Source organism: Colletotrichum tamarilloi (assembly GCF_030869305.1).
Source record: "Colletotrichum tamarilloi strain Tom-12 chromosome Unknown Scaffold_10.1, whole genome shotgun sequence".
Taxonomy (NCBI): domain Eukaryota; kingdom Fungi; phylum Ascomycota; class Sordariomycetes; order Glomerellales; family Glomerellaceae; genus Colletotrichum; species Colletotrichum tamarilloi.
The window spans coordinates 1013174-1040305 of record NW_026849393.1 but is presented as its reverse complement, the minus strand read 5'-3'; the positions used below and the strand labels follow the sequence as shown (position 1 = coordinate 1040305).

The 27132-nt window shown below is 53.4% G+C and overlaps 12 protein-coding genes across 12 annotated transcripts; 9 read left to right on the top strand and 3 right to left on the bottom strand.

The window, feature by feature from the left end:
- Positions 1 to 1536: 1536 nt before the first annotated feature.
- On the top strand, positions 1537 to 5526 carry CTAM01_04497 (amino acid permease; the record flags this gene model as incomplete). Its single annotated transcript, XM_060520527.1, has 4 exons — positions 1537 to 1711; positions 1777 to 2762; positions 2818 to 3826; positions 3875 to 5526. The coding sequence occupies 4 exons, from the start codon at positions 1537 to 1539 to the stop codon at positions 5524 to 5526; spliced, it is 3822 nt and encodes a 1273-aa protein (XP_060385172.1).
- A 470-nt stretch (positions 5527 to 5996) lies between these two features.
- CTAM01_04496 (uncharacterized protein) lies at positions 5997 to 7412 on the top strand (the record flags this gene model as incomplete). The annotated part of the gene is made up of 1 exon (XM_060520526.1): positions 5997 to 7412. One exon carries the CDS (start codon positions 5997 to 5999, stop codon positions 7410 to 7412), a length of 1416 nt encoding a protein of 471 aa, XP_060385171.1.
- Positions 7413 to 7997: 585 nt separating this feature from the next.
- Positions 7998 to 8324, top strand: CTAM01_04495 (uncharacterized protein; the record flags this gene model as incomplete). The annotated part of the gene is made up of 1 exon (XM_060520525.1): positions 7998 to 8324. One exon carries the CDS (start codon positions 7998 to 8000, stop codon positions 8322 to 8324), a length of 327 nt encoding a protein of 108 aa, XP_060385170.1.
- CTAM01_04494 (uncharacterized protein) lies at positions 8010 to 8330 on the bottom strand (the record flags this gene model as incomplete). The annotated part of the gene is made up of 1 exon (XM_060520524.1): positions 8010 to 8330. One exon carries the CDS (start codon positions 8328 to 8330, stop codon positions 8010 to 8012), a length of 321 nt encoding a protein of 106 aa, XP_060385169.1.
- A 747-nt stretch (positions 8331 to 9077) lies between these two features.
- Positions 9078 to 10208, top strand: CTAM01_04493 (HemK family methyltransferase; the record flags this gene model as incomplete). The annotated part of the gene is made up of 2 exons (XM_060520523.1): positions 9078 to 9092; positions 9153 to 10208. The coding sequence occupies 2 exons, from the start codon at positions 9078 to 9080 to the stop codon at positions 10206 to 10208; spliced, it is 1071 nt and encodes a 356-aa protein (XP_060385168.1).
- A 1310-nt stretch (positions 10209 to 11518) lies between these two features.
- Positions 11519 to 13158, top strand: CTAM01_04492 (uncharacterized protein; the record flags this gene model as incomplete). Its single annotated transcript, XM_060520522.1, has 4 exons — positions 11519 to 11750; positions 11797 to 11829; positions 11887 to 12860; positions 12913 to 13158. 4 exons carry the CDS (start codon positions 11519 to 11521, stop codon positions 13156 to 13158), a joined length of 1485 nt encoding a protein of 494 aa, XP_060385167.1.
- A 605-nt stretch (positions 13159 to 13763) lies between these two features.
- On the top strand, positions 13764 to 14962 carry CTAM01_04491 (WD domain-containing protein; the record flags this gene model as incomplete). The annotated part of the gene is made up of 2 exons (XM_060520521.1): positions 13764 to 13809; positions 13908 to 14962. 2 exons carry the CDS (start codon positions 13764 to 13766, stop codon positions 14960 to 14962), a joined length of 1101 nt encoding a protein of 366 aa, XP_060385166.1.
- A 130-nt stretch (positions 14963 to 15092) lies between these two features.
- Positions 15093 to 16584, bottom strand: CTAM01_04490 (glycolipid 2-alpha-mannosyltransferase; the record flags this gene model as incomplete). The annotated part of the gene is made up of 5 exons (XM_060520520.1): positions 15093 to 15150; positions 15243 to 15380; positions 15442 to 16060; positions 16115 to 16375; positions 16440 to 16584. 5 exons carry the CDS (start codon positions 16582 to 16584, stop codon positions 15093 to 15095), a joined length of 1221 nt encoding a protein of 406 aa, XP_060385165.1.
- Positions 16585 to 17220: 636 nt separating this feature from the next.
- On the top strand, positions 17221 to 19980 carry CTAM01_04489 (Spc97/Spc98 family protein; the record flags this gene model as incomplete). The annotated part of the gene is made up of 2 exons (XM_060520519.1): positions 17221 to 17295; positions 17374 to 19980. The coding sequence occupies 2 exons, from the start codon at positions 17221 to 17223 to the stop codon at positions 19978 to 19980; spliced, it is 2682 nt and encodes an 893-aa protein (XP_060385164.1).
- A 1614-nt stretch (positions 19981 to 21594) lies between these two features.
- CTAM01_04488 (uncharacterized protein) lies at positions 21595 to 22518 on the top strand (the record flags this gene model as incomplete). The annotated part of the gene is made up of 1 exon (XM_060520518.1): positions 21595 to 22518. One exon carries the CDS (start codon positions 21595 to 21597, stop codon positions 22516 to 22518), a length of 924 nt encoding a protein of 307 aa, XP_060385163.1.
- A 1404-nt stretch (positions 22519 to 23922) lies between these two features.
- Positions 23923 to 24147, bottom strand: CTAM01_04487 (uncharacterized protein; the record flags this gene model as incomplete). Its single annotated transcript, XM_060520517.1, has 1 exon — positions 23923 to 24147. One exon carries the CDS (start codon positions 24145 to 24147, stop codon positions 23923 to 23925), a length of 225 nt encoding a protein of 74 aa, XP_060385162.1.
- Positions 24148 to 25754: 1607 nt separating this feature from the next.
- Positions 25755 to 26306, top strand: CTAM01_04486 (uncharacterized protein; the record flags this gene model as incomplete). The annotated part of the gene is made up of 1 exon (XM_060520516.1): positions 25755 to 26306. The coding sequence occupies one exon, from the start codon at positions 25755 to 25757 to the stop codon at positions 26304 to 26306; it is 552 nt and encodes a 183-aa protein (XP_060385161.1).
- Between the last annotated feature and the right edge of the window lie 826 nt (positions 26307 to 27132).

The window sequence follows — 27132 nt, the reverse complement described above, 5'->3', positions numbered from 1 at the left end:
GTGTTTTGGAGCCCCGCGGCGGGTGCTTTTCGGCAGCTCTCCACCTCTTACCTCCCTTGGCCAGAATTGTCAGGTAGGTGAACAGCACCTCACCTCAAGACTCGAATGAGCCCGCGCATGTAGCGGTACCTGGTGTCTGTCTGGGTGTGGTGCATCGCTGATTTCGCATCCCGTGCGCCTGCACTCTTCGCCCTCAGGTTCACTTCACCAACCCTTCACCTCCGGCATTGAAACCCCATCATCGAGTCATGAAGCAGAGATACTCGACACTCCCACACTGACACTCCCATGCTGCTGGCTGATAAGCGGCAAAGCCACACTGGTGACTAGGTACTCGTTCGAATTTCGCGGTACCAGCGGCCAATCCGGCCCATCCCATTGGAATCTCCGGCTTACCGCTGTCATGCGCCTGAGTCAACCGACTGGTCTCTTGTTTTCTATTTTGGAGGTCGAACCCTGCCACGCCAGCATCAGATGGAATGTCGAGCCAGATGGCTGGCAGATGCCAGGCATTTGACACTTGACGCTATTCTCGTTGGCCTGTGATGCCATGCCCATCGCCCTACCACGCCTGTCTCTATCTATCTGTGGCATGGAAGCTCTCTCGAGGCTCGTGGGGGATCGGGCAAAGCGGGCGACGTACCCCCAACCGACAACGTCCAGAAGCTACCTAATCACAGGTACCTTACACTACGGGATATCTTAGGGGATTCCAAAGAAATCGCATCTCGATTCTGCAGGATACCTTACTAGTTACTACCCCTCCTCACAGATCCTTGGACACGAGAAAACGGCTCTGCACAACCCACAGTGCTACCACAGTGACCGCTTGTCACGCATTGGCGACTGACTTGTCCGATCTGTCCTTCGCTGCTGGATGACGTCGTTCCGTCCTCCTGCTTCGGCCTCTTGTGCTGCATCTCACTGCATTTCCCAGACTTTGGTGCTTGTTTGTGTGAGTGGACCACCAACAAACACGGCGCGACCGGCTGGAGCATATCGCAGCTTTCCAATCGGCACGCGGGGTATTGGAGAGGCTTGCATTGGATCGCCCCAGATATCCCTGGCTCGCAGAACGGTGAACCCTGAAAACGAGACGACGAGAAAGACGCGAGACATGCGCCGGGCCAGTTGGATGCCTGTGCGGCCCGCCGTCCCAACCAGGCCATTCTCTTACTGGTCGCCGTGATCACCGCCGCCGCGCCGCAAGCCATCGTTCAACTACACTTGGACGCACTGGGGGGTTGATTAGCCAGCCCAGTCCAACATTACACACTGGTGCGATTAAGGGCGGGGACTCAAACGTATATACCTATGCGCTGCGCTCCCACACCGTTAAGTTGTTCTTGACCGAACGAGCAACCATCCCATCTCCGTCACTGAAGTTCGTCGAATCTTTGTCGTGTCGGCTCTTCACTGTGGTTCGGCACCGAGGAAAACGATCGTGGAGGTGGCGCATTCCCCTGTCCCCTTATCCGGGAAGAGATCCGGTTCGACCTATTGACTACGACCGGACCCCCTTTTCCGACCTTCACCATGGGCGGCGACGACAGACGACCGAGTCTCTCCAGCATGGAGCAGACCAGTACCAAGGCCAAGTTGGGTGCCGTTTCGGGGGTCTATATCCCCGTCTGTCTCAATATCTTCAGCATTCTCATGTTTCTCCGTTTTGGCTGGATTCTTGGTCAAGTTGGGCTTTTGGGCATGCTTGGTTCGTCAGCTACTAACACAGACGCGCTCACTCCGTCTAAGCCTACACTAACAAAAAAACCACAGGACTACTCGTTACGGCTTATCTTGTAGACTTCTTGACAACGCTCTCTCTGTCTGCTATAGCTTCAAATGGCGAAGTCAAGGGCGGAGGCGCCTACTACGTAATCTCGCGGTCTCTTGGCCCTGAGTTTGGCGGTTCCATCGGGATGCTCTTCTACCTCGCTCAGGTCCTCAATACCGCTCTCAATGTTGTTGGTCTCATTGATTGCGTAAAGCTGAACGTCGGGGGGTCTTTTCCCCAAGGCTACTGGACTGTCTACATGCTCCAAACCTTGGCTTTGCTGCTCTGTGCTGGATTGTGCTTGGCCGGGAGCGGCATATTTGCCAAGGCTAGCAATGCGCTGCTTGTCATATTGAGTCTCGCCATTATAAGCATTCCGATATCTTCCGCGCTTAAGTCTCCCTTTCGAGATGATGGACTTGGTGTACGATTCACCGGCTTTAGTATCGAGACGTTGGTGGACAACTTTGCTCCCCATACAAAAAGCGAGTCTTTCAAAGGATTTGAAACTTTTCGAGAGGTCTTTGCCATCCTGTTCCCAGCCACGTCAGGAATCTTCGCAGGGGCTTCAATGTCTGGAGATCTGGTAAATCCTAGCAAAGACATCCCGAAGGGAACTCTCTGGGCGATGATGACCACCTTCATTGCGTACCTGGTTGTAGTCTTCTCCATGGCTTCCACCACAACGCATGCTTCATTTCTCAACAACACAAACATTATATCGGTCACGAGCTTGTCCCCACCTTTGATCCTTGCAGGAGAGTGTGCCGTCACCTTCTTCTCCGCCGTGATGGGACTCATTGGTGCTGCCAAGCTCATGCAAGCCCTGGCCAGAGACAAGTTGCTGCCCGGTCTGCTGCCATTTTCGAAAGGAACGAAGAGGGCTGATGAACCAATTCAAGCCATTATCCTCACATATGTGCTTGCCCAGATCGCCATGTTCGCCAATTTGAACCAGATTGCGACTTTAATCTCCATGGGCTATCAGGTGAGCACCCGCTTACTCAGTCTAGACGAAGCTGTTTGGGACTAACAGAGAGCAGATGACCTTCTTCGTCATGAACCTGGCATGTTTCCTACTCAAGATAGGATCAGCTCCCAACTTTCGGCCTGCATTCAAGTTCTTCAGTTGGGAGACAGCTTTTGCTGGCAGCATCATGTCTGCAGCGGCCATGTTCTTCATCGACCAGACTTATGCGGCTACTGCAGTCTGCTTGCTCATCTTTCTCTTTTCCCTGATTCACTATCTCAGCCCACCAAAGCGATGGGGCGACGTCTCGCAAAATCTCATCTACCACCAAGTGAGAAAGTACTTGCTGCGATTGCGGCCGGAGCATATCAAGTTTTGGAGGCCCCAAATCATTCTGCTCATCAACAATCCTAGGAGCCAAACTCGACTGATTCAATTCTGCAACTCCGTAAAGAAAGGCGGTCTCTATATTCTCGGCCACGTCATTGTGACGGACGATTTCAACAGCGGCGTTCACGAAGCCAGACTTCAACAGGCAGCATGGACAAAGTACATCTCGGAGTTCTCCCGTATCAAGGCCTTCGTGCAGCTTACAATGTCCCCAACCATCACCTGGGGTATCCGAAACTTGATTCTATCGGCTGGGCTAGGGGGCATGCGGCCAAATATTGCTGTCATGGGATTCTACAACATGGACGAGCTGCGAGATTCTCGACCTTCTTTCCAGGTTCCGAAAGCACCGAGCTCGTCGAACATGAACGCCCGCCCTCAGGCCAAAGCCAAAGAGAGGCCTTCACGCAGGAGACGAGGCGACACATCAGCGCGTCTCATGGAAGGCATGCTGCCTACGGATGTGATGAAGACAGAGGGCATGATGAGTGTGACCAATTACATGACTATGTTGGAAGATCTCGCTCTGAGGTACAAACTGAATGTCGCAATTGGCAAAGGCTTTGAAAATCTGGAAACGCCGCGCAAGGACAAAGCCAACGTCAAGAAACATCTCGATCTCTGGCCGATACAAATGTCGGCAGAAGTTCTGTCAGATGGGAAAAGTGTCTTGACAACCAACTTCGACACATGTGAGCAGGATTGTTGTTTCAATACGAATTTCGCTGATACATTTGCAGATACCTTGATTCTCCAACTAGGCTATATCCTCTACAGCGTTCCGACATGGCACAAAGTATACAATATTCGCGTCATGGTGTTTGTGGAGTACGAAAGTGAAGTGGAAGAAGAAAGGGCGCGAGTCAAGGCCTTGCTAGATAAGCTGAGGATCGAGGCCGAGGTCATCGTGTTTTGGCTGGCTTCCGGACACCTCAATACGTATGAGCTGATCATCAACGGCCAAAGTAACGACCTCGAGTCTCAGATTATGGTCCACGATATACTAAAGGATGAAGAGTGGTGGGACGACCTGCAGAGGTTCCGAGGCCGTGAGCCAAATCTGAACTCAACCGAAGAGCTTACGTCTTTCGCGAATATCATCGAGTCAACCGCAGGGCGGCCTGGCGTGTTCAACCCGCATGTATCACTGGACGATATTGAAAGTGGACGGCGACCAAGTCTGGTGCACTTTGGGGAACTGCCCAGGAAGCCGACGGTTTCGAGGTTGTCCCGCCTTGGCGTCAGTGTTGGAATTCATACGTCTCACTTGGGAGATGAGGTTTTTGAAGACGCCTCTGGCTCCGACGGTGAGATGAGTGATCAAGAACAACAACCATCTTGCCTTGATTCCGATTCTGAATTTGAACCTGGCAGCAGTGACTACAGCGAGGACGAGATGCCAGAGGTCGACGCTCCCAGGCGGCCGTTGTTACTTGGGCGAGGACGAGGGCGAAGCCAGAGCGACGACCTACTCACGAGTCCATCGAAACAAAAAAGGAGCAAATCGAATAAGAGCGCTGCACCGGCAGCATCATACGGCACGATGGTGTCACAAGCTCGTTCTGAAGGTCAGGCGGGCCCAAGCCACGTGGGAAGGGTCGAAAACGTGTCAGCGCCTCCAACTCCGCTGGAACGACCTGTGCTTGATCGAAACATATCTGCTCGTTCCATGGGCGGGTTTCGGTCGGCGGGTATCAACACTTACGATGCGACCTCGGGAAGTGTATCAGGGAAAGCAACCCCAGCAACGAGACCAACGCTCTCTCGACAATCATCAGCAGTGAGGTTCTCAAGTCGTCCAATGCCGGAGACCAGAACCGATGTGGAGGGTGCGTCTGGTCCGACAATCATGTTTGCAGACACCACCGAGGAAGAGACGCCGCGGGCGGAACAACCCGCATTCTCAAGACAGTCCTCTGCAGGACGGTTCTCCAGTCGGCCTGTGCCCGAGATGACGGTGACGGCGGCTGAAGAGTTCGAGCCGAATAGTACGTTTGCGGAACTCTCGTGCAGATCACGCAAAGCTTCGGTCGCGTCTACTGCAGATCTAGGCGACGTCCACATGAACATGGCGGAACTTGTGGGACGCTACAGATTAGACTCGAGACCCGACGCAGACGGGCCCGGCTCGCCCTACTCGACGCAAGGCATCTCGCTCTCGTTCAACGATTTGCCATCGCGAGCGCAGCATGTCATCCTCAATGAGCTGATGCGGCAAAACAGCAAAGATACAGCCGTCATGTTCACCACGTTGCCCGTGCCCACGGAGGGGACTTGCCAGGATGAGCTGGCGAGCGTGCAGTATCTATCGGACGTTGAAGTCCTCTGCCACGAGCTCCCTCCCGTCATGTTGGTCCTGAGTAATAACATGACTGTCACGGTTGGGCTATAGTCTGAACTCGTGGTGGGGCAATGTCTCAAATCCTGCGAGGGAGAACATCCATGATAAGGTCAAACCACGCGGGGGTTAATTCATACTTTGGCATTTATTTTTTTTCCAGCGTGTCGGCGGCTTATGTCGGGGATCATCACCCGGAACAAAGGAATGTGGTGGTAAACTCTTTTGGGGCCGGCCACATTCCTCAGTGTCTTTGGCCGAAATGAGAAGCTATTCAACTAAGCATTCTTTGTCTGCCAGCGACCGGACCACCATGATGGGCTTTCGCCTGCAGCCTTTACAAAGAGTTTCCCTCGACGGTGCATAAGCAGCTTGAACTCTCGCCATCCAGGTTTTTCTTCCCCTACCTCGGATGTCTGTCAAGAGGAGTGGTTTTCATGGAAGCCTCTTTTGAAGCCATGGACATTAAACACCCAACCCCGCCGGCATTGCCTTCCTCATGGACAATCCCTCAAACAGTCAACATGAATGATCATGGAAGGAAATCGACTTGGACCACGCAATTGTCGCCGTACCTGAAAGGCCTCAAGATAAAGAACCTCATGACGTCTCCTAAATCACCAAAGTCACCCAAATCCCCAAAGTCGCCAAGGTTTCCACTTTCACCCAAATCGCCGAGATTCCCTCTATCACCCAAATCACCCAGAACGCTACCGCCAAAGCTTCTCGACGAGGACTCGTCATTTCGAATTATACATACGCCTGACAGGCCGGAACGACCGATATCAAAACGGGCCATCCCGAATGACGAACAGTGCATGGCATTCCTTATGTCTTTGCAGAGACAAGAAGAACACAAGAGGGGAGGCGTCAAGACGGGCCTCAAGATGTGGCCGTACCCGGACGAGCAGGAGGCCGAGGACCGTAGGTATCTGCGGAGTGTGAGGGTCGAAAGTGTGCACTTGGAGGAAGCTCGTCTCGCGAGAACAAATTCCTCCGGCCCGGCCAAGGTTGTGGAAGTGGGCAGAAGCTCGACCAAGTCGACGATGGCATCACGGCGATCATACCACACCAGCACACCCAGTGTTAGTGACGCAGGGGACGTCGAAGAAAAGCCCCGATGCGGTCTTACAGTGGCCGTCGGTGTTGCCCCCCTCTCTCCACCGCCGACTGTGCCCCGCAGTCAATCAAGGCTAAGCTTTCACACGCCAAAAGCCAATACATCTCGCTGGTCCGATGACAGCATCGAGTCCCTCTTCTCGTCGAGAGACATGGACTCGCCATGCCCTCAGCGAGTTACTGTCCGCTCATCCTCCGAGGCGCTGTCACCCACTGTCGTCGGGGACGAGTCTGTTGGCTCATACTCGCCTCCCCTTCTGACGCCAGTGAAAGATCGGCCTGCTACACCGTTCACGGACCCTCGTCTACGGGCGACATCCGAACCGATGACGCCTCCGCCTTCAGATCACATTGTTCACCAGATGAACATAAGCCCTGAGCCGGTGCCGCGGAAGTACTCATGGCGCTCTTCCAAAGATACGATCCTCAATACAGGGGCCCCGATATCAAGATTCCAGTCGTGGCTACCAGAAGCGCGGCCGGAAGAGGATTCCGAGGGGGGACAGCAGCAACAACAGCAAACTGAGCCGGAGGTCTACGGCGAGTGGGCGGATTACTACTTTGAGGATGGGAATTTCTGGGATGACTATTCGGACGGCGATGAGGAAGGAGATGAGACTAAGGTAGAGGAAGAGGAGGATATCGACGCCATCGAGAAGGAGGAGCAAGAAGTCGGCGACGAAGAAGAAGAAAAGGAGGAAGGGAACGAGGGTCAAAAAGACCGGCTTCGGGTCGACGATGAGGAGGTTTATCCGCGCTACGAGAGTTTTATCAAGGATTACAAGAACAACGTCATGAATATCACGGTTACGGAGGTGTGAAGGTTCTTCTTCGACGTTACTTATTTCGCCCATTCGGATTTGGGGAGTTTTACGGATGGGATGATATCTCAATCACCTTTCAGGGGTTTGAGACATTGTAACAGTATTGTACGAATTTGAGATTTAGTCGCGATTACCCACTCGTTATTTCGGAACAAAAAGAAAGCCTTTATGATTTATTACCTTTTGGGTCGCCCTGATGCTTCAATATTATCGATGTCTCTGTAATGTTCGTGTCACATGACATCACTCAACTCCCTTGGGCTAACAACTTAGATGAAAACTGACCGAACCGCGCTAATAGGCTAAGTACAGGAGCTCCATACATCGCGACGGAGACTGAGAGTCGAAATACCGCACCTAACAAGAGCACCTTGGGATGCCTCCATCCCTTGACTTTGGGTACTACGAGGCGATGTCTCTAGCCCCTAAGCGATACCAACATCCTTCCAACTCGCTCGGTCGAGGAAACCCCCCATTTTCGAATCCCCATTATGACGGAACCGAATAGAGTGACACGATTGATTCCATCGTCGTATTCTTGGACATTCCCCTCCCCCCCCCCCCTAAAACAAGAAAAGATCGATGTTTTCACTTCTAATATTCGACCTGGGGGAGAACAGGCTTATCGGGATCAACCCAGTCCGTAGGGCCCTCGATACCGGGCCTGCAGGCATGGTGAGCCCTTTCCCACCACTGCTGGGTCCAGATGCACGGGCCCGGCGGAAGGCCGCCCCTGCGGGCAGCGTCGTTGCAATACCTCCAGCGGACGAGGGCCTCTCTGCACAGTTTCCGCTCCGGTTGGTTGCAGCACCTTCTGCGGTACCAGGTGTAGTAGGAGCGGTTTGCGTCGGCGTGGTCGACGAGGCAGAGAAGGGCTGCGAGGAGGAGGACGAAGTGGTGGAGTCTTAAGTGCATTTTGTCGGAGGGGTTTGGTTGTGAGTTGGGTTTTTGCTTATTTCGTTTTTTCTGAGAGTTGAGTGATTGTTTGTTTGGAGCTGAGGTATGGTGTGATTTGATCCGGCGATGTGTGGTTTGGTGACTTGATAGCAAGAGTTTGATGGAGAAGTTATTGGATTGAAGGAGGAAAATAGGATGGATTGTAGAAAACTAGGTGCTTTCCTGAAGTATGCCGACAGGAAGAGTCTTCAGAGGAAGTGGAAGCTGTGTCTAGTTTGGAGACCAAGATAGCCATTAGTGAACCCTGAGGATATGATTCTACAACCTTGACGGAACCGATGGGGAGTGTGAGGCAATCTAGTAACCCCGTGCGGCTGCAGAATCTAGAACCATCATGGTTGAGAGTCGTGTTAATTCAAGTCAGGCACGGGAGACAGTCGGGTTCTGTTCATTCCGCCCGCCGACAAGAGTGAAATAAGACACTGGTTACCCGTACATACTAAATACACCTGGAAGCTTGGAACTCTTAACATATTTCATCAGAAAGACCATTGCTTCTTCCACTATCCAGGCCTCCAATGCACCGACGATGGCTTCAATAAGCTCGATCTCCCGCGGTGTATGCGGCTCGGTGTGGCCCAAGCTCCAAGCTCCCAAGCTCCCCCAAAACTTTCACCTCATACCTGGTTTACCCTTTCGTCTTCCTCACACAAACTTCATCTCATCCACGAATTTCCTCACGCCATCTAGTCATCCTTTCCCCTCATGACGCGCAATGCAGTGAGTCAGCGGCCGGAGAGAAGAAACACACAGAAAGTAAGCGTGCGCGCACCGCGGTAGATGCCTCGCCTACCGCCCTGCCTCTTCCGCCGCGCCCACGCCATCTCACCCCATGCCGCCGTCCTCCTGCCGGCGTGCCGCGATGTACCCTCCGCGGTGGCCGAGCTTCGCTGGATCAGGTCGCACGTCGCAAGCAGCGGTAGGCAGCCGTCATCAAGAGCGCTTCTGCCCAGCCAAGATGAGCAAGAAGCCCGCGTCGCACGCCTCTGCGCAAAACGCGGCCGCGGCGTGCCCCTGCAGTACGTCCTCGGCTCCCAGCCCTTCGGAGCACTCGACATCAAGTGCCGGCCCGGCGTGCTCGCTCCGCGCGCCGAGACGGAGGCGTACGCGATCCATCTGGCCGACATGATCACGCTTGGCCAGCTGCCTGGTTTCGAGAACAGAGAGCTGCGGGTCGTGGACTTTTGTACGGGCACTGGGTGTATCGCGCTCGCGCTGTACGAGCGTCTTACACGATGGGCCAAGAAGCTTAGCGTCGCGGGCGTTGATGTCTCGCCCATCGCTGTCAATCTCTCGCGAGAAAATTTGCGGCGCAACATGGCTACAAATTCACTAATACCGCCGTCTCCCGACAAGGAGGTGACTTTCCGAAAAGCAGACGTCTTCCAGGAGGCTGATATGCAGTCGCTTCAACGATGCGATGTACTGATATCAAACCCGCCGTACATATCACGCAAGATTTGGACCTATGGTCAGGGCCAGATGAGCTACTCTGTGCGAAAGTACGAGCCGAAGCTCGCGCTCGTGCCGGGGGAGATGGTGCCTACGTATGAGGGGTGTGATCATGCCGACGTCTTTTACGCCAGATTGCTCGACATTGGAAGTCGGCTACGGACGCGAGTCTTACTATTCGAGGTGGGAGATGAGGAACAGGCTCTTAGGGTTGTCAAGCTCGTCAGACGCAATGACTTTACGAGGCATGCTTTGTGCGAGCTCTGGAGGGACTGGCCAGACTTATCGCCCGAAGAAGATGAAGTGAGTTCATTCCATGTCGATAGGGAGATGATTACTGTCAAGGGCAGCGGGAATGTTCGATCAGTCCTGATTCGTCTATGAGACTGAGTTTCAAAAAGCTTGGATATATACGCATTTAAAATACCATCCCACATCAGAATATGTAAGGCGCTTCCCATATTGCAAGAGAACAAATAATACGGCACAGAGTAGTCAAAATCACCATTTTCGACTTCATAAGGATGATATGTGGCAAAAGCAAAAGGTTACTGCCCAGAGGCGGATTCGAACCGCCGTCAACACGGATCGCTGTATAGAAGAACCACAACGTATCATCCTAACCAACTAGACGATCTGGGCCAGTGGTTATTGATAGAAGCTTAGGTCTGGTGACAATCTAAGGATCGTTTCGCGATTGAGGGTGGGGTTTCTGCCGGTTTAGCGCCTGAGACCCCCTAATCTTCAGCAGTCGCTCAGCGGGCCCAACGTCTGTAACCGCTGGACCTCTCCTCAGGGCGCTCCTACATGCGTGCCTCAGCTGGCTCACTCCCGTCTTTGCGGTTCACAACTGACAGCTTTATTGAAGGAGACGAGGCACCTGAACCTGTGTCATGAAACAAGGGAAGCAACGGCGATGAAGTTATTTCCCGCGAGGAATCAGTGGTGTTTCCAGTCTGATTACACAGAGACATCGTGTCTCTGCTGCCCACGGTTCAGCTGGACCCTGTGCGCCTCAAGTGATTGGGATCAGACAAGCGGGGTCCAGATGGCGTAAAGAAACGTTCCAGCCATGAGCTTGATCATCAACGGTCGGTTGCGCGTGTGCAGCCGTCGGCGCCCTTCGGACCCAACGATCCGGATTGTTCCTGAGATTTCGAATTGCGCGTGAAAGCTAGAGAATCAAATGAAAGGGGTCTTCCCTTGCAAGCCACACCAAGAGACTGCGCCATGCCGTGGTTCTTTGGAATGAGGCCGGAACGGCAGCGGGAAAGGGTCCAGATGTGATGAGTGGAATGCTAGAAACTAGATCAGCTCCTGTCATGATTGACGGCGTCTGAGGTTCCTTGCGACTTGGATTGATAGTAAAAAGTGAAGGCGTGGGAGAACTGCAGCCTGGAAAATGAACCTCTTCCAGGATGATCGGATTGATCTCGATATTCAGCTTCACATAATTGCTGTATCAACGTGAGTTTCTCGTGACAATCTGAAACATGGGCACACCATTTCACGGGCGAGGAGACTCTTCGACTATGGAGACGAATCAAGGTAGAGTGCCAGGATCAAGATTTCGGCTATCTCATCACGCCGAATCAGATCGGAGGCACCGTATCTTATCCGACATCAGCTTCGGGCGGGGTATAGGCTTCGACTCCGGATCGCACTCACATCAATGATTGAGTGTTTCCCAAAACATGGCATCCGGAAAGCACGTTGTCAAGCCATCCTCGCGAGCCTTGGCAAATTTGGAGTCCGGAGGCTTCATCGACTTGGAAAATGAAGCCAGTAAACTCCCGCAGTACGACCCAGCTACGTGCCCTGATGGAGTCATTGACCTCTCCGGTGCCATCAATGGTTTGATGGGCGATGTTCTGGCAGAAGAGATGGACCGATTTTCCAAGGCTTACGATTTTGTGAAAGGCATGAGTAGCTTGTAGTCTGGTCGAGAGTTTGAACTGACATGATCTTACAGCAACTCGATACGGTGATGTTATGGGACCGAAAGGTGAGTATTAAGTATATTCCAAGGCCTTTATACTATTTGCTAATAATAGGTCGATAGAGCTAGCCGATGCAATGAGTAGCTTTGTGAATCGCCATTTCGGTCCTGCGCGGTCAGTCACATCCGTTGACATACTGGTGACCAACGGCGTGACCTCACTCATAGACATGATGGCATTCGGAATGTGCGATCCAGGCGAGGGCATCATGGTCATCACTCCAACTTACATGATGTTTCCCCACGATCTGTGCGCCAGAGCAGGCGTCAGCCTAATCAAGGTCAACCCCGAGCCCATTGAGAGCCAGTTCGACGAGAAGTCTGCCCCTTTGCTCATTGAAGCAATGTCCAGAGCCTACGTCGCAGCTCTGGCAGACGGTATTGTCCCCAAGGCCCTCCTCCTCTGTAACCCGAGCAACCCCTGCGGCCGGACCTACCCAAGCACTTCCCTTGTCGAGATTGCGAGATTCTGCGGACAAAAGAACATGCACCTTCTATCCGACGAGATCTACGCCATGTCGACCTTTGCCGGCACAACGGACGCAGATGGACAGACGCTTCCCCCATTCACCTCCGTGCTAAGCATACAGGATGATCCACCTCGCGGTGTGCTCGCTGAGAACATCCACTGCATGTACGGCGCAAGCAAAGACTTTGGCTGCGGCGGTCTGCGGCTCGGATTCCTCGTGACGCGGAACGAGCTCCTCTGGCGTTCTCTGAGGAGGTTAGTGCTGTTTACATGGGTCTCGACTTTCTCGACTGCATTCTTCACGCACTTCTTGCTTGACGAGGAAGCTGTCGGTAGATATCTTAAGATCTACCGTGAACGACTCGAGGCGCAGTATAGGTTGACCACGCAGCTCTTGAAGGAGAGCGGAATTCCATTCGTGCCGGCCAACAGTGGGGTGTTCATCTTCATCAAGCTGACGGCTTGGTTGGATCACGGTGAGCATTCGGCTGAACGCGACGGAAGCCACGAGATGAGACTCTGTCGATATCTTTTGCATGAAGCAGGTGTCTTTCTCAGTCCTGGAGAAGTAGGTCTTTCATGTCGACTAAACTGTAATGAGATGATTGACATTCACATAGCTCTCCCTATCGACGGTTCCGGGCTGCTTCAGATTGGTCTACACCGACAAAAGGGAATATATGCCCATAGCTATCCAACGGCTAGCAGAGGCACTGGAAGAGCTCAAGCTGCGTCCTGCATCACAGTCTTCTTCGTCCTCAATGAGTGGCCAAAACACCAAGGGCACCATGAATGTGGCAGAGGATTTGACGAGGGTATCACGGCGGACGTCGATTGCGCGCTTCTTGCTTTGTCAAAGAGCATGACAGTGCAAAAAGCATCTTGCCCAGGATGAAGATGAGCCAACGATGATGATAAGAAGACAAAAAAATAAGATGTAGCTGCTTCATGGCGCCGAAACGCAAAAGAAATTGACCAGCCTGGGGGTCGAACCCAGAATCTCCTGATAACACATTTAGTCGTAGTCAGACGCCTTGCCATTGGGCCAACCGGCCATTGATACAAAAGTGAGTCTTAGCGTCGTTCTTGAAGCCTATCGTTACGCCAACCGGCGCGATGCCGAATTAAGGATCAGCTGTGGACCAAAAGACCTTGCCTTCAACGGAATCTGCTGTTATGTGATATTCTAAGTCTTCGCCAGCATTTCTTAGCTGTCAGTGATAAGACTGTGAGTGCTCGCGATGTGAGAATCATTCGAAGCTGTCTCTGTGGGTACCGAATATGCAATAAAGCGATCCACACAGACAAACACTTATTCACTGGCACTACAAGATCATCAATCCTCTTCTATAGCAAGAGGGAGCAAACATGGACGCATCGTGATTTGAATCTTGAATTTCGTCGAGAAATGAAAAATTGTAGTCTTCTGGTCAGATATACACGGTGATGGGCACATTGCCGACCTTTCAAGATGTCGTTTCCTGACAGACCGGTCGCTCACTTGCTGGGCTCGAATGGTGAGTTGCGTCGTTTGGCCATTAAACTCATAGGCCAAGAAAAGACAAGAGTCGACTTCCTCGGCAGTTTACAAGGATCAGAGGCTGACTTCAAGTAGGACCCGTTCATGCTGTCTCATATTCAGCATCGCCAGGAACATACATCCTCACCGGTTCAGCGGACCGCAACATCAGGCTCTACAACCCGGCATCTCACAACCAGCCCCAGCGCTACGGCTCAGCCATCAACAGCAGCAAGACGCCGGGAACCACCAAGCCCGCCGTCCCGGAAGCCCGCCTCATTCAGACCTACACAGCCCACGGCTACGAGGTCCTCGACCTCTCCGTCTCCTCTGACAACGAGCGGTTCGCCTCCGTCGGCGGCGACCGCGCCGCCTTCCTCTGGGACGTCGCCACAGCCAAGACGATCCGCCGCTTCGGCGGCAACGCGCACGGTCACACGGCGCGCGTCAACTGCGTCTCGTTCGCCGGCGACGGGGACTCGCTCGTCATTTCCGGGGGCTTCGACACGAGCGTGCGCGTATGGGACGCCAGATCCAACTCGGCAAAGCCCATCCAGGTCTTGGACGAGGCCAAGGACGCCATCACGGCGCTCGCGGTGAGGGACGCGGAGGTCATTGCGGGCAGCGTTGACGGGAGGGTGAGGAGCTACGATGTCCGGATGGGACGTTGCGTGACGGATGTCATTGGGGCGAGCGTGACGAGTCTCAAGCTCACGCGGGACGGCAAAGCCATGTTGGTCGGATCGTTGGACAGCAAAATCCGGCTGATGGACCGGGAGAGCGGGACGTGCCTGAAGACGTACGCCGATGACGGATGGAGAAATGAGGAGTTGCGCGTGCAGGCCGTCCTCGGTAGCAAGGAAAAATATGTCATTGCAGGCGATGAGCTTACAGCCGGCACGGGACCTTCGGGTTTGAACGGTGACGGCAAGATATGGGCATGGGACCTCTTGACGGGCAAGCTGGTTGCAACGGTCCGGGTGCCGTGCCCAGAGGGCTTCGAGCCCAAGAAGAGAATGCTAGGTAAAGATGGCAAGGAGAAGGAGAGGAGCAACGTCATCAGCTGCATGGCCTGGAGGGCCGATGGATGTGGAGATCAGTTCTGCGTCGGTGGCACGTCAGGGATAGCTACTGTCTTTGGTTCACTCTAGAAGTCATATATGATGCATCGCTATGATATAATCGCAACAGTGATGAGGTATCGTCATTCCGGACGTTCACGTATCTAACAAAATGTTCCAAATCATACAGAGTCATGTCCGTCTCTGACCCCGTGGTACTCTACACACACAAGTGGATGTTCCGCAGACGCCCAACACCAATGTACCCAGATGCTTCCCTGGAAATCCCCAATCGGTGCCAACCAAAAATTACATAGAACAGCAATCGTGCTTTGAAACCACTTCGGTTGATTAGTCCATGCCGACATACTTGAACCAGTTCGGGCGGCAGTCGTCCTTGTGCAGCCAGGCCTCGCCATCAGTGAAGCGGCCTGTTACGCAGCCCTTGCACTTGTTCGAGTTGGGGCAGTTGAAGAAGGGAATGTGCTGGTATCCGATGTCGCGGAACCTGGTGCATGTTAGTTGACTGATCTTCCGTATGGAGCTTCGTGAGGCTTGGCAAAACGTACCAGTGAATCTTGGACTTGTCCTCGAAAAGGCCCAAAGCAATGCTGTGGACAGGAGCATCGCCCCATCTTTCGTAGAAGAAACCCCCAGCGCGGTCCAGATGCTGGAAGTAGTCCTCATACGCTTGGCTCCTCCAGAAGTCAATGTCGGCAATCTCAAAGTTGCTCCAGAAGTGACAGGTAGAGTAGCCATTCGCATCAACGTTGTTCTCGGGACGACCAGCCTTGTCGGTGAGCCAGTCCATGGCGTTGTTCTCGTGGAGGTATTCGGGGTGCTGCGCGAGGAACTTTCTAGTCTCGGGCCACAACGTTGGGATGGACTTGGGCGCGTCGTACAGGTTGACGGTGAAACCATATGTCTTGTTGTTGTCCTGCATGTAGCGGAAGACATCGTAGTCAACGTCGCAAAAGAAATGGACCTTAGGCTCGACACGCCAGTAGTACTTGGTGTGCTGCAAGGCAGGGTGCCTATAAAACATGCCACTGTTCCAGCGGCACATGGAGTGGTACGAAACCTTATCGGCGTACTGAATGTCGTTTTCCTTGAGGATCTTGACGGACTCTTCGTACAGGTCTTTGTTGATCCAAGAAGGCATCTCCCAGTGCTCTTTAGGGATGAGTTCTAACAAGTTTGATTAGCGCGAGAATTGCGTAAGGAATCGTCGCAAAAGCTTACCGTATCTGCACTCAGCCTTGGTGGCCGCCTGAGTCCTTCTCTTGAACTCATCGCTGAAGGGAACCTCATTGAAGAACGTCCATGGGTAGTTGAACTTATGGTTCCAGGTTCTCTCGAGATCGGCCATTGACTGAATCATTCCATCTAATTCCTCGTTTCTGACCAGCGCCAACAATGTGGCATTGATGCGAGCGGAGTCTTCGATGCCGGGGGCATATTTGTCGGAGACATATGTCAGAACACCTTGAGGTTCACCGGTAGCTGTGCACGGATAATGTCGTCAGCGATCTATGCGATGACTGTAGTAATTGCAGGCGCAACTCACGATCCAAGTTGGGGTCCCGTCCATTCTCGTAGCGCACTGGCTTCTGGCTTATCGGCCTTTCGGGGCCAAAGATCTGGTAAAGGAAGAAGCACCAAAGCATCACGGCGGCTAACGCCAGAGCTCGAACTGGGCGGGCGACCGCCATTTTGGCAGATGGATTGGAAGCAAGCTAGCAGTCGTGGGAATGATGTGGGAAGGCGGAGGTATCTCGACAAGTCGAGCCGTCGAGCGATGTCAGGTTCGACTTTTGCGCAAATAGTCAACGGCTAGCGGAAAAGCCAGGTCGTCGAAGTCGATCGAGTGGTGGGAGATTTCTCGGTCGCGGCTCGTGCCGTCGGTTTTTGAGGGCCGTTCGGTGGTGTGGAAGGGAGATTTGTTGACCACTAGGCCAGATTGAAGAGTGACGCGTAAAAAATCGGAAAAGGGGGCGTTGATGGCAGTTGTCCCAGGTCGTTGGATGCTTGAGGCTGATGTCACCCCGTGAAATTTGCCAATTAGCGTCTTGCATTGGGAGAACCAAGGACCTATGGGCGCTTTGTCCAGCTGTCGCACCCCTGTAATGAGCGATAAGGGAGGATCAGTACCCCCGCGCGCCCCTCTATTCGGCTGGCATCCTAACACCACCTGCGCACCAGATGGCTGTCGCGTGTACTTGCGACAAGCACTTCTACAACGCGTCTCCTGACGATGCCGACAGATTAGCTCAATGCCGACACATGGCCCCCTGTTTCTCATGATCTGACCTTGAAATCCTCCGCCTGGCTACTTTCGACGACAAACAATGACATTCGCTGCAAAGCTCGGCGCCTTGACCGACGAGCTGGTTGAGGTCATCATCACATCGACACCGGACAAGGTGGGAGACGGTTCATCCCATCTTGCATGGGCATACACAATGCAATGCAGCTCGGCCCGTCGCTAACACCAACGGCAGCACATCAGTCGAGAGCGCTTCAATTTATTGCGCGAGTCTTCGCATCGCAGTCTCAAGCATCACAACTTCCTGCGCACCAATCAATTCGACATTGACAAGCAGCTTGTTGGCCTGGAGGAGCGATTTAGGGTCCACCATCGTGAAGGCTTGGCAGATGCCTTCAAGGAGCGGCTCGATGCGTTATCAGAATTCCGAACGAAGTGGCACCCCGACATACTTCATTTTCTCCTCGAGCTTTCCGATAAGCCAACACAGAAAACCCGACTTAGCGACCTAGAACTCCTTCGAGAGCCCGAAAAAGACCTCGAACCGCCGCTTAGATGGGAAGACATCGCGAAAGAGGATGGATGGCACGAGGAAGCTGAGATATGGAACACCATTGACTACAGCGATCACTCTGGCGATGAATATGGCGAGGCCAAGTCAGATACATCAAGTGTATCTGGTGAGACATCTCTCTCAACTCTGGATACATCAGTTGGTCGGAGACCGGAGGCTTTCGAGATTGCCTCGTCTGACGAGGCAGCCCTCAAGGTTGTTCAGGATAGCCAGGCTTGGAGGGTGAAAGGCAAGAAGACTGCGTCTTTAGCCCGACCGCAAAAGGTCGCCATCACAGAGTTCCAGGCGATGAGAGAGGCCCTCTTCATGTTACAAGGCCTACCCACGACATTGTTCCAGAAAGATGGTCTTGCCGACCCGGCTTACCAGATATCCAGTCTTGAATGGGATACACACAAAGCCCTTGTGAGCAGCTTCGCGGAAAGCGGGCGCCAAGTTTCCCAAATACGAACTTTTTCGAAGAGATCCCAAACAGCGCCTCTCTTTCAGGTTTTCCGTGACAATGTCATTGCCTGTCTGCAATCCTTTGACGAAAGGTTATCCAATATCCAGAGTAGTCTGGCAGTGGCGCGGGAAGATACAGTCATCAGCATGGCAGCAGTCCTGGAGGAACTCAGACCAAGGATGGAACCTTTAGTATCTCTCTCAGAGATTTTAAGGCAGCTTTACGATCCTGCGAATGGTGGAGCGTTCCGCTTTCTCGAGCTTGTCTACGATGAAATTAGCAGGGCCCAGCTCTCAGGTCGCGATTCGACTTATGACTTCCTAGGACGCATATTCTTCAACTGTTTTCAAGTCTATCTCCGACCAATTCGACTTTGGATGTCAGAGGGGCAACTCGTGCCAGGCGATAAGATCTTCTTCGTGTCTGAGTCGCCAACCCAGGTTCCGCTGCGCCAGGTCTGGCAAGAACAATTCAAAATGAGGCGAACATCAGAAGGGGTCTTGCATGCGCCCAGCTTCCTGCAGCCAAGTGTTGGTAAAATCTTCACGGCTGGGAAAAGTATTGTTGTTCTCAAACATCTTGGAAAATTTGATGCACTTCGTCAACTCTGGGATGATCACGAACCCCCTCTAACATTCGAAGCGGTCTGCCCGCCGGGACTGGAACTTGCACCATTCCCCGAACTATTCACATCGGCCTTCACTCTATGGATGCAGAGCAAATATCATGCGACCTCGGAAACTCTGAAACAGGCGCTCTTTGACTCTTGCAACCTAGAGTCGAATATTGGCGCACTGCATCACCTCTTTCTCATGGCTGATGGAGCTGCGGCTGATGAATTCTGCAAAGGCATCTTCGCCCGGCTAGACGCCCTCAGGCCCGATTGGCATGACCGATACTCCTTGACTGGTTTGGCTCAGGAGGCATTTTCGCCACGAGTTGATACCACCCGCCTCTTTGTCACTGTCCGGATCGAAGGCCAGAAGAAATCTGTTGTCGCTGGTCGCGATCTCATCCGTACGGCCTTGCCAGAAATCACCCTCCAGTACCGTCTTCCCTGGCCAGTGCAGCTCGTTGTCACCGAAGACACAGCTGCCCAATACCAAGCAGTTTTCACATTTCTCATGCAAATCAGACGCGCCATCGGCCTCATCCAACGCAACCGGATCCTCGAAGAGCTTGCTTCGAGAAGCGATGTATGGGGTAGCAAAGCGCTGTACTACCTGCTCCGCTCGAAGTTGATGTGGTTTTGTAACTGCATCCAGACATACCTGGCAACGCTGGTTCTAGCTCCTTACACAGAATCCCTCCGCTGGAAAATGCGAGAGGCCTATGATGTAGATGCCATGATCAGGCTTCACGAAGCCTTCGTGAAGCAAGTTATCGACGCTGCATGTCTCGGCAGAAAACTGGATCCCATACGCAGTGGCATCCTGGACATCATGGACCTAGCCGCGAAACTCGAGGACGCACAAAGCGCTAGCGTCGCCGAGGAGGCTGAGGAACAACAGGAGCTATCTCGTCTTTCCATCATGTCCTCGCCGATGAAAGCGAGTCCCCGCCGTCGAAAACCGGCTGTCTACGCCGAAGACAGTGACGACGAAGGTGCGGAGCGTCTCGGGACCAGAACCAAAAGGGGTGCAATTAATGCAGGCAAGGGCTACCTAGAATGCTTGCGGGAGATTAAGACGGACTTTGAGAGGCACCTAAAGTTCATTTGTGGGGGGCTACGAGGGGTTGCCAGGGCCTCAAGCGACGAGGCGGCTGTGAAATGGGACCTCCTGGCTGAAATGCTGGAGGTGGGTGTCAAGGAGGGCGCTTGAAGGCTTTGCCAAGTTGGTAGGGGACGGCTGGCAGCATTGAGAACTTGGTCGTGGAGACCCGCAAAACCATTAGAGTTTACAGAATTCCGGAAAAGGATAGGGATCGACATGGGATTCCTTGATTCCCATACTCCTGTCAAACCGCCGGGCCAACGCCAACTCATTCCCACTGCAGATGGGTCCTGCAGCAGATTGAAATTATTGGAATCCTGCAGAGATGATCAAGTTGACTTGGTGGGCGGTCAAGAGCAACATGAGACGATGCTCGGTAAGTGCCGCCAGGACACGAGGTTTACTGAACCGTATCGTGCGATGCCTCGACAATACCTCACAGCAGACTTGAGCTTCAACCCACTTCTCCTAGGTGTCGCATCTGATGAGCTGATTCGATCACTTAGGCAGTCTACCTTAGTTGGCTGTGGTCCCTGAAAAAGAGAGAACATCGTTCGCATAAAGGTGTGCTAGGCTGCTAGTGTGGTGATTCATGATTGCTAGCGTAGACCCTTGGAGTCGCAACCACGAGACTGCTCGTGCCGGAACCGACGGGAATCACAACACCACGACGGTGTTCACGATGCCGCCCGACGTACTTGTACGTCTCTCCGGCGGTATCGAGGCAAGATGGACTTCGTGCCCCTGCCCGCCAGGGAACGGGGTTCACTGATGCCAACTTTTCCCTCTCCAGACAGCCTCGAACCTTGGAACGAGCAAGATCGACGGTGGGGCCCAACGGTTGTGACCGGAAGCCAAGGGTCCCTTACAACGATTTTGGGACCAGAGGGGGTGTGAGTGTGTTGTTGTCGACGCCGACTAAGGCGCCGCCTGGCGAGCGGGTGAAAGACCTGCCGACATGTAACGTCTCTTTATGTACTCTGTAGACGTGCCCCCGCGCGTTTCCCTTGCGGAAGTCCATGATCCGTCTACGGTGGCCGTCCACGATTTGAGTTGAGTGTTGCGTTGGTGCCCGAGAGTATCCGTAAGAGCAAGGAACTGGGAAAGAGAGCCCAACTCGGGAAATTGAAGCTCAAGCCAGGGTGCTCGTGATCAGTTCTAGACTCTGCTGGAAGGTGGACCTTGGTTCTACACGTGAAGACAGGGAAAGTTGTTCTCGCGGGTTTGCTGAGGCTCGTCAGCGGTTGTTTCCGAGAACTTCACACGTTCTTTCAGGGCTGGCAGCATGATCTTGGCCGGTCTTTGGAGTAATCCATTTCTAGTCGAGTAGCCAAGAACTAACAACAGCAAAGTATAGCCTGAAACCTCCTCGTTCGTGATCATGGAAATGGCCTTTTAGAAGCATCTCACGAATGAGTTGAAGATACTGGTGCCTTCATGAGACTCTTGGCAGGAATGGTCACATGTGAAACGGTTTGAAAGAAACGGAAGTTGAATGTTTGTGTAAACATGACCGTAATCAGTAACCGGGTGTTCTGTTTCGCCGGCTTCCCGATACGGCACGGTGCCCCACCATCAGTGACATCCGCCATAGCTCCACGGTTTGCCTGCGAGATATCAACACCTCCAAAAACTTTAACGACAACCTCGCTTTCACCCACAATTGCGCCTACCGAACCCGAATCTATCGTCGCATAACCTTGCGGAAGCCCATCGCTCAAAATGTCTGAACGCAAAGTGCTCCAGAAGTACTACCCCCCGGATTTCGATCCCTCCGCCCTCACGCGTAAGCGCGGTCCCAAGCAGACCGGCCCTAAGGTCCAGACCGTCCGCATCATGGCGCCCTTTTCGATGAAGTGCACGACGTGCGGAGAATACATCTACAAGGGCCGCAAATTCAACTCCAGAAAGGAGACGAACCAAGCAGAGCGATATCTCAACATCCAGATTCACCGCTTTTACCTGAAGTGCACGCGGTGCTCGGCGGAAATCATCATCAGGACCGACCCCAAGATCGCCGACTACGCCGTAATCAAGGGCGCGATACGGAACATGGAACCCTGGCGCAACAAGGAGGGCGAGAAGGAGAGCGTCGACGAGAGGCTGGACCGGTTGGAGCGCGAGGAGGCTGAAGCCGCGGGCGAGGAGGAGAAGAACGCGATGGCGGACCTGGAAGCCAAGAACGAGGACGCGAGGCTGGAGATGGCTGCCGCGGACGCGCTCGACGAGATCCGCCAGCGCAACGCGCGCATCCAGCGGTCTGAAAAGGATGGCGTGGATTTCTCCGAGTACGTCGTCAGGCCCGAGGACGAGGAGAGGGCGAGGCAAGAGAAGGAGGACGAGGAGGCTGCGCGGAAGGCTTTCGCCGCTGCGAGGGAGAGGCTTGGAGAGGAGATTATCGACGACGATGAGTTTGACGGAGGGGTCATTGGTGGACCATCAGCAACCACATCCTCCTCCTCATTATTGGCGGTGGCAGCGTCATCCTTAATGTCAGCGGAGAAGTCGGAGACTGCTGCACCGGCGGGGACCGTGAGGGATACTTCAATGATGCCGCCGCCGCCGCCTCCCGCCAAACGCGTGGTGAAGAAGAAGAAGGATTACTCTGCGGCGCTTGGCATCAAAAAGAAGCCTTCACTGGTCTGAGAGTTGTGTGCCATATGGGAATACAAGCCAGGGCGTGGCTGCAGCAATGTTTGTTTTCGTTTCTCCCCCCTGACTCTTTGTCGCTGCCCACCTGCATCACCGCGCAGGGGAAATGGAGAGCAGCTGCACGTCATCTGTCTCTTTCATATCATGAATAGGGCTGTTATTGTACTTGGTGGTAAACTTTAATTTTTGGGCATGGCGTTTCGGAAAACGGAGATTTACCGCACATACTCTTTTCCGCAGGGTACATAATCAAGGCATTGGGTGGACAGACGGTTGATGGCGTAAGGGTACACGTACAAGGACAATGTACGGAGTAGGTACTAGACGAATATTGAGCGATCAAAGGCAACACCGACAGAAGGGGTCGAAGCCCACCCCCATTCCCCGCCTCTCGTTCTATCTCCCTTTGACTTTTCATTTTTCGGACGATGAATACCTAGCGAAATAATTAAACTCTAGCCATCCAGCATTGTTGAGGCGTCACTTTCGACCGTTCCCCCTCCTCCTCTCGCTTTGTACGTCGCACTATTTTGTCCTTTGCTGTGTTCTAGATGTTCCTGGGTTGTCTGTGCTTTTTTTTCTTTTGCGCAAGCTCCACTGTCGATCGTTCACCTTGACAGGTCCAGCGCTGCGAAAGCTGATGCGTATGTGTGGGTGCGCGCGCATGTTCGCGTTTGTGTGTTGAGCTTGTGAATAGACTCCAAGGTTCGGTAATGCAACCGACCTCTTGGCTCTCTCTCTCTCTCCCTCTCTTTCTTTCTCTGTGGGTTTCTTCTTTAATTGCGCGATTCAGAGTTTGGGTGTCTGGATCGCGTCGATCGTAGCAGGGTTGGTGGCTCCAAGTAGAGATGGAAAGAATGGCCGCCCTTTTAGGGAGTAACTGCTGGAAGTGGTCGCAAGTCCTAGATTGTGGAGGGATGGTGGAGGAGTATTATCATCGGAAGCGAGGGATATATGAGAAGTAATCGTTTGTGAGCAGTTTCGGGTAAGGTCGACTATGTGGTATAGAGAGAATGAGACATCACAAGTGAGCCGAGTTGTAATTGACTTTGTAGCGATTGTAATGATTTATTCGTTCTTATCATAATCATGGATGATCACCCTCAACATCATGGGGTGAAGCTGCCCGATAACCATCAAACCACCAACGCCTGAGGGTTCCCCCTTATAAACAATACCCGCCATCTTAAAGCAAACTCTTTCGCGCCAAATGCTAATATTGCCAGATTCTGATTCCATCGCGCTAATATCGTGCTAGACCGAGTTGATTCTGTTGTCTGCTATTCGCAGTCGCTGAAAAGAGGCTCTCAAGCCGATAAAAAGACCGGTATGATAAGCCGAAGACCCGGTGAAAAGGGTCAATGAATGGAGTAGCCATTACGATGTATTAAAAATGATTTAATACGATGAATCGTGGCTGGATGAGGAATGGTGAGAGTTGTGAGGGTAACTCGTGCGGCCGCCGGATCTTCTCGTAGAGGAGCGGTTGGCAGCCTCCATCTGCCGCTTGGTGTGCTGGTGCATCGAGCGCATATAGGTGGAGAGATCTGATGGAGGAGGAGGAGAGACAGGGATGGAGACGGAGTAGGCGTCCTGGCGAGCGGGCATGGTGGAAGGGCTCATGGAGGCGATTTAGATACAATATGTGGTGTTGTTGGATAGTAAGCCGCTGATGAGTGGCTTAAGGCGTGTGAGGAGTAGTTGTTGGTTGGTAGATTGCTTCCGGTAGTTGGATGTGATGGAAGCGTTAGGTAGATATAGAAATTTGTAGATGTATTTAAGAACGGTGTGAAGTTGTTGTTATTGAAGCTGGGTGCTGATGAAACGGGATTCAAAATACGGTGGATGGCAGGAAAGGTCCTGGGTTTATAAAAGAAAATAAGAGGGGCGAAAAGGCTCGCTGCAAGGCTTGTCGTGGAGAAGAGGTGAACACAGACGTAGGGAAAGTTGGGCAGGACGGGGTCGTGTGTGTGGTGGTGGTGAGCAGCACGTCGCCCATCAGGCAAAACACAGGGTCCTCCGTCACTAGCGGATGTTGCAAGCTATGGGACCTACGCTAAGGCACACCCCCCCTCCCTTTTTCTCAAGGGTCGAGGGGGAGGGGGTCTGAGTGTGGGAAGAGACGAGATTGAGCAGCGCAGAGTAGAGCAACTTGCCCACACACAGAGAGTGAGAGAGAAAAGCAGGCACCGTTCCTTCCTCTTCACCCCCTCATCCCTCCCACTCAGCAAAGAGGAGCTGCTGCATATCCCGCCTACACTCAATTCGCTAGGGATCGGCAGTGATTGACGGCGTCTTAGCGTTCTGCTGTACCCCCGGGTGAGGCCTGCACGATATGGCGTAACTGGGCCGGGGGTCGAGGCGCAAGGGGCCAATCAAGCAGACCTCGCCCACTGCTGGGTTTATTGCCACGGACAGGGCTGATGATGCAGTAAGCGGTACGGTGATACACTGCAGGGCACAAGAGAGGTGGTTTGCGGGTGCGGGAGGTGGCCGAGAACGGAAAGACCCTGTTGATCAGTTGTCCACACCGAAAGTCACCGGGCATGTCTACCGGTACCTACTGGCCACACTTTCTCACGCGTACCTACGGAGCACAGCTTGTTCCTCTCTGCCTTTCGCGCTTCTTTGGAGTAGCTGTCGACATGTCAAAATACCTGCCCCCCGAATCTCGGACAAAGACAGCGACGATCAGTCCCCTCTCCATTTCGCTTTCCTACCCTTGGAGGTTCTGGACCGGCGGACGGGGCGTGGAGCTGGACGGGAGACCCTGAGAAAAAGAGGCTTGAGGGGTTTCTGATCCATGTCCCATCAATATGTCGAGATAGACATGGCCAGACTGCAAGCGAATAGGATTGTCTCGAACATCGTGCCCATCCCGACGTCAAAGGCTCAAAGGTGTGTTGGACCCTTGATTTTTTGGCCACCCCATGGCCTTACAGGAGGACGGCATTATCGAAAGCTTGAAACCTCCCCCAACTCTGATGGAGGGTCGGCATGTTCGTTGTACGATTGTGCTGCCACAGCTGCATGATACGTCTATCTCATCCAGGTCCAGGGGAAGCAAGCAAGCTCACGGTTAGGTCGCCATCCACAAGCAAGCAGCTTGCGCGAACGAACGACGATGAGGGTTCAGGCCGGGGGGTCACAAGCCAGCCAAAAAGAAGCGTGTTCACATTAAAGACAGGCGCTACTGGCACTTGACCAGAGCTTCCCTAGTCAATAGGTCAATGACGGGAAAGAGATGGGTGGTAGTAAGTCTTGTCTTGTTTAGAGTAGCAGGAATGTGGTGTAAGGGAAGTGAAAGGTTGGCAACGGCGCGGCCAAGCAGTAGCCAAGCAAGACTTGTCGTCAAAGATCGCCGGGTGGAGCAGACGTCATTGGCCGAAGCGTCTGCGTCGGCCGGACCCCGGGTGTGGACGTTGCTGCCAGTGGGTCCGTCCAGTGTCCCACCTTCCTTCTTTTTTGCCCTGGTCGTCCGTCGTCGCCCTCAACCTTTCGGGCAGTGGAGACTTCACCTTTCACCACTACTATGTGCAACTTGGCGTCCCTGGTCTGTGCCGGGGCGCGGACACCATGCCGTCAAGGCAAAAGGCACGGATCCCAAACAAGAGTGTGGAAGGCTAGCCGCCAAATCTGAAGCCATTCGGCAACTTGTTGGAACTGCTACCTCCCGGGTCCCCACCGTCTTTGAGGGCTATCATTGGTTTGATCCTCGTGTTAGTGGGAATACTGTCCAGATCGTGACCATGCTTGCCCAAGGGCCAGGGACGTACCTGTAGGAAATTCCCATGATGCCCTCATGCCCACCATCCTCCGTCGGCATGGGAATTTGAGAAATTTGCCATGGCGGCGAGACTGACTTCGGCACTCTTGGGCCTCAATTTCCCATTCCCCCCTCCCCTAAGAAATGATGAGGATGGGAATTGCCCCCTTCTCCCCCCTTCGGTGGCAACCCTATTCAGCAGAGGCCTCTGCGCTGATTCTCATGATTCCCGTGTCAGGGGCATCTTGACGTGCGGCTTGCCCCATCACGCCCTCCCACACTTGACCTGGTCCCACCGGATCTAGCCCATGCCGAAGCTATTCAGAGTTGAACACTGAGCCAGCAAGATGCCAAGACCAGCAACAAGGAAGCTTTGAACAAATTTCGGCCCTCGACATCACGGAGCCGGGTCACGGAGGAGCAGACAAGGTTCATTGTACCGTAGGCCGCATTCGGTCTTGATCTGACCCTCACCGAGAAATTGGAGACGTTTCTCTTCGGGTGAGAGATTTACCAGGACGTCAGGGGTCTGCGAACTAAAGCTCCGATATACGCTGGGGTTGAAAGGCCGGGGAGATCTGACATGGAAGAAAACACACTTTGTCGCTAAAGGAAAGCAACCGAAACGGCGGGTTTGCGCGTTTGGAAGCTATGTAATGGCCCAGAACCTCATTGGAGCATAATTGGCCTCTCTCGACCGTGGCGAGACAGTTGTGACGGAAGGTACGCGATACGCAGTAAACCGTAACGTAAGATAGACGGCCGGGGGGATCGCGAGAAGGGATGGATGCTCTCAGGGGGGGATGGAGGAAGGGCCATGGATGGATGCATGTGGCCAGGAC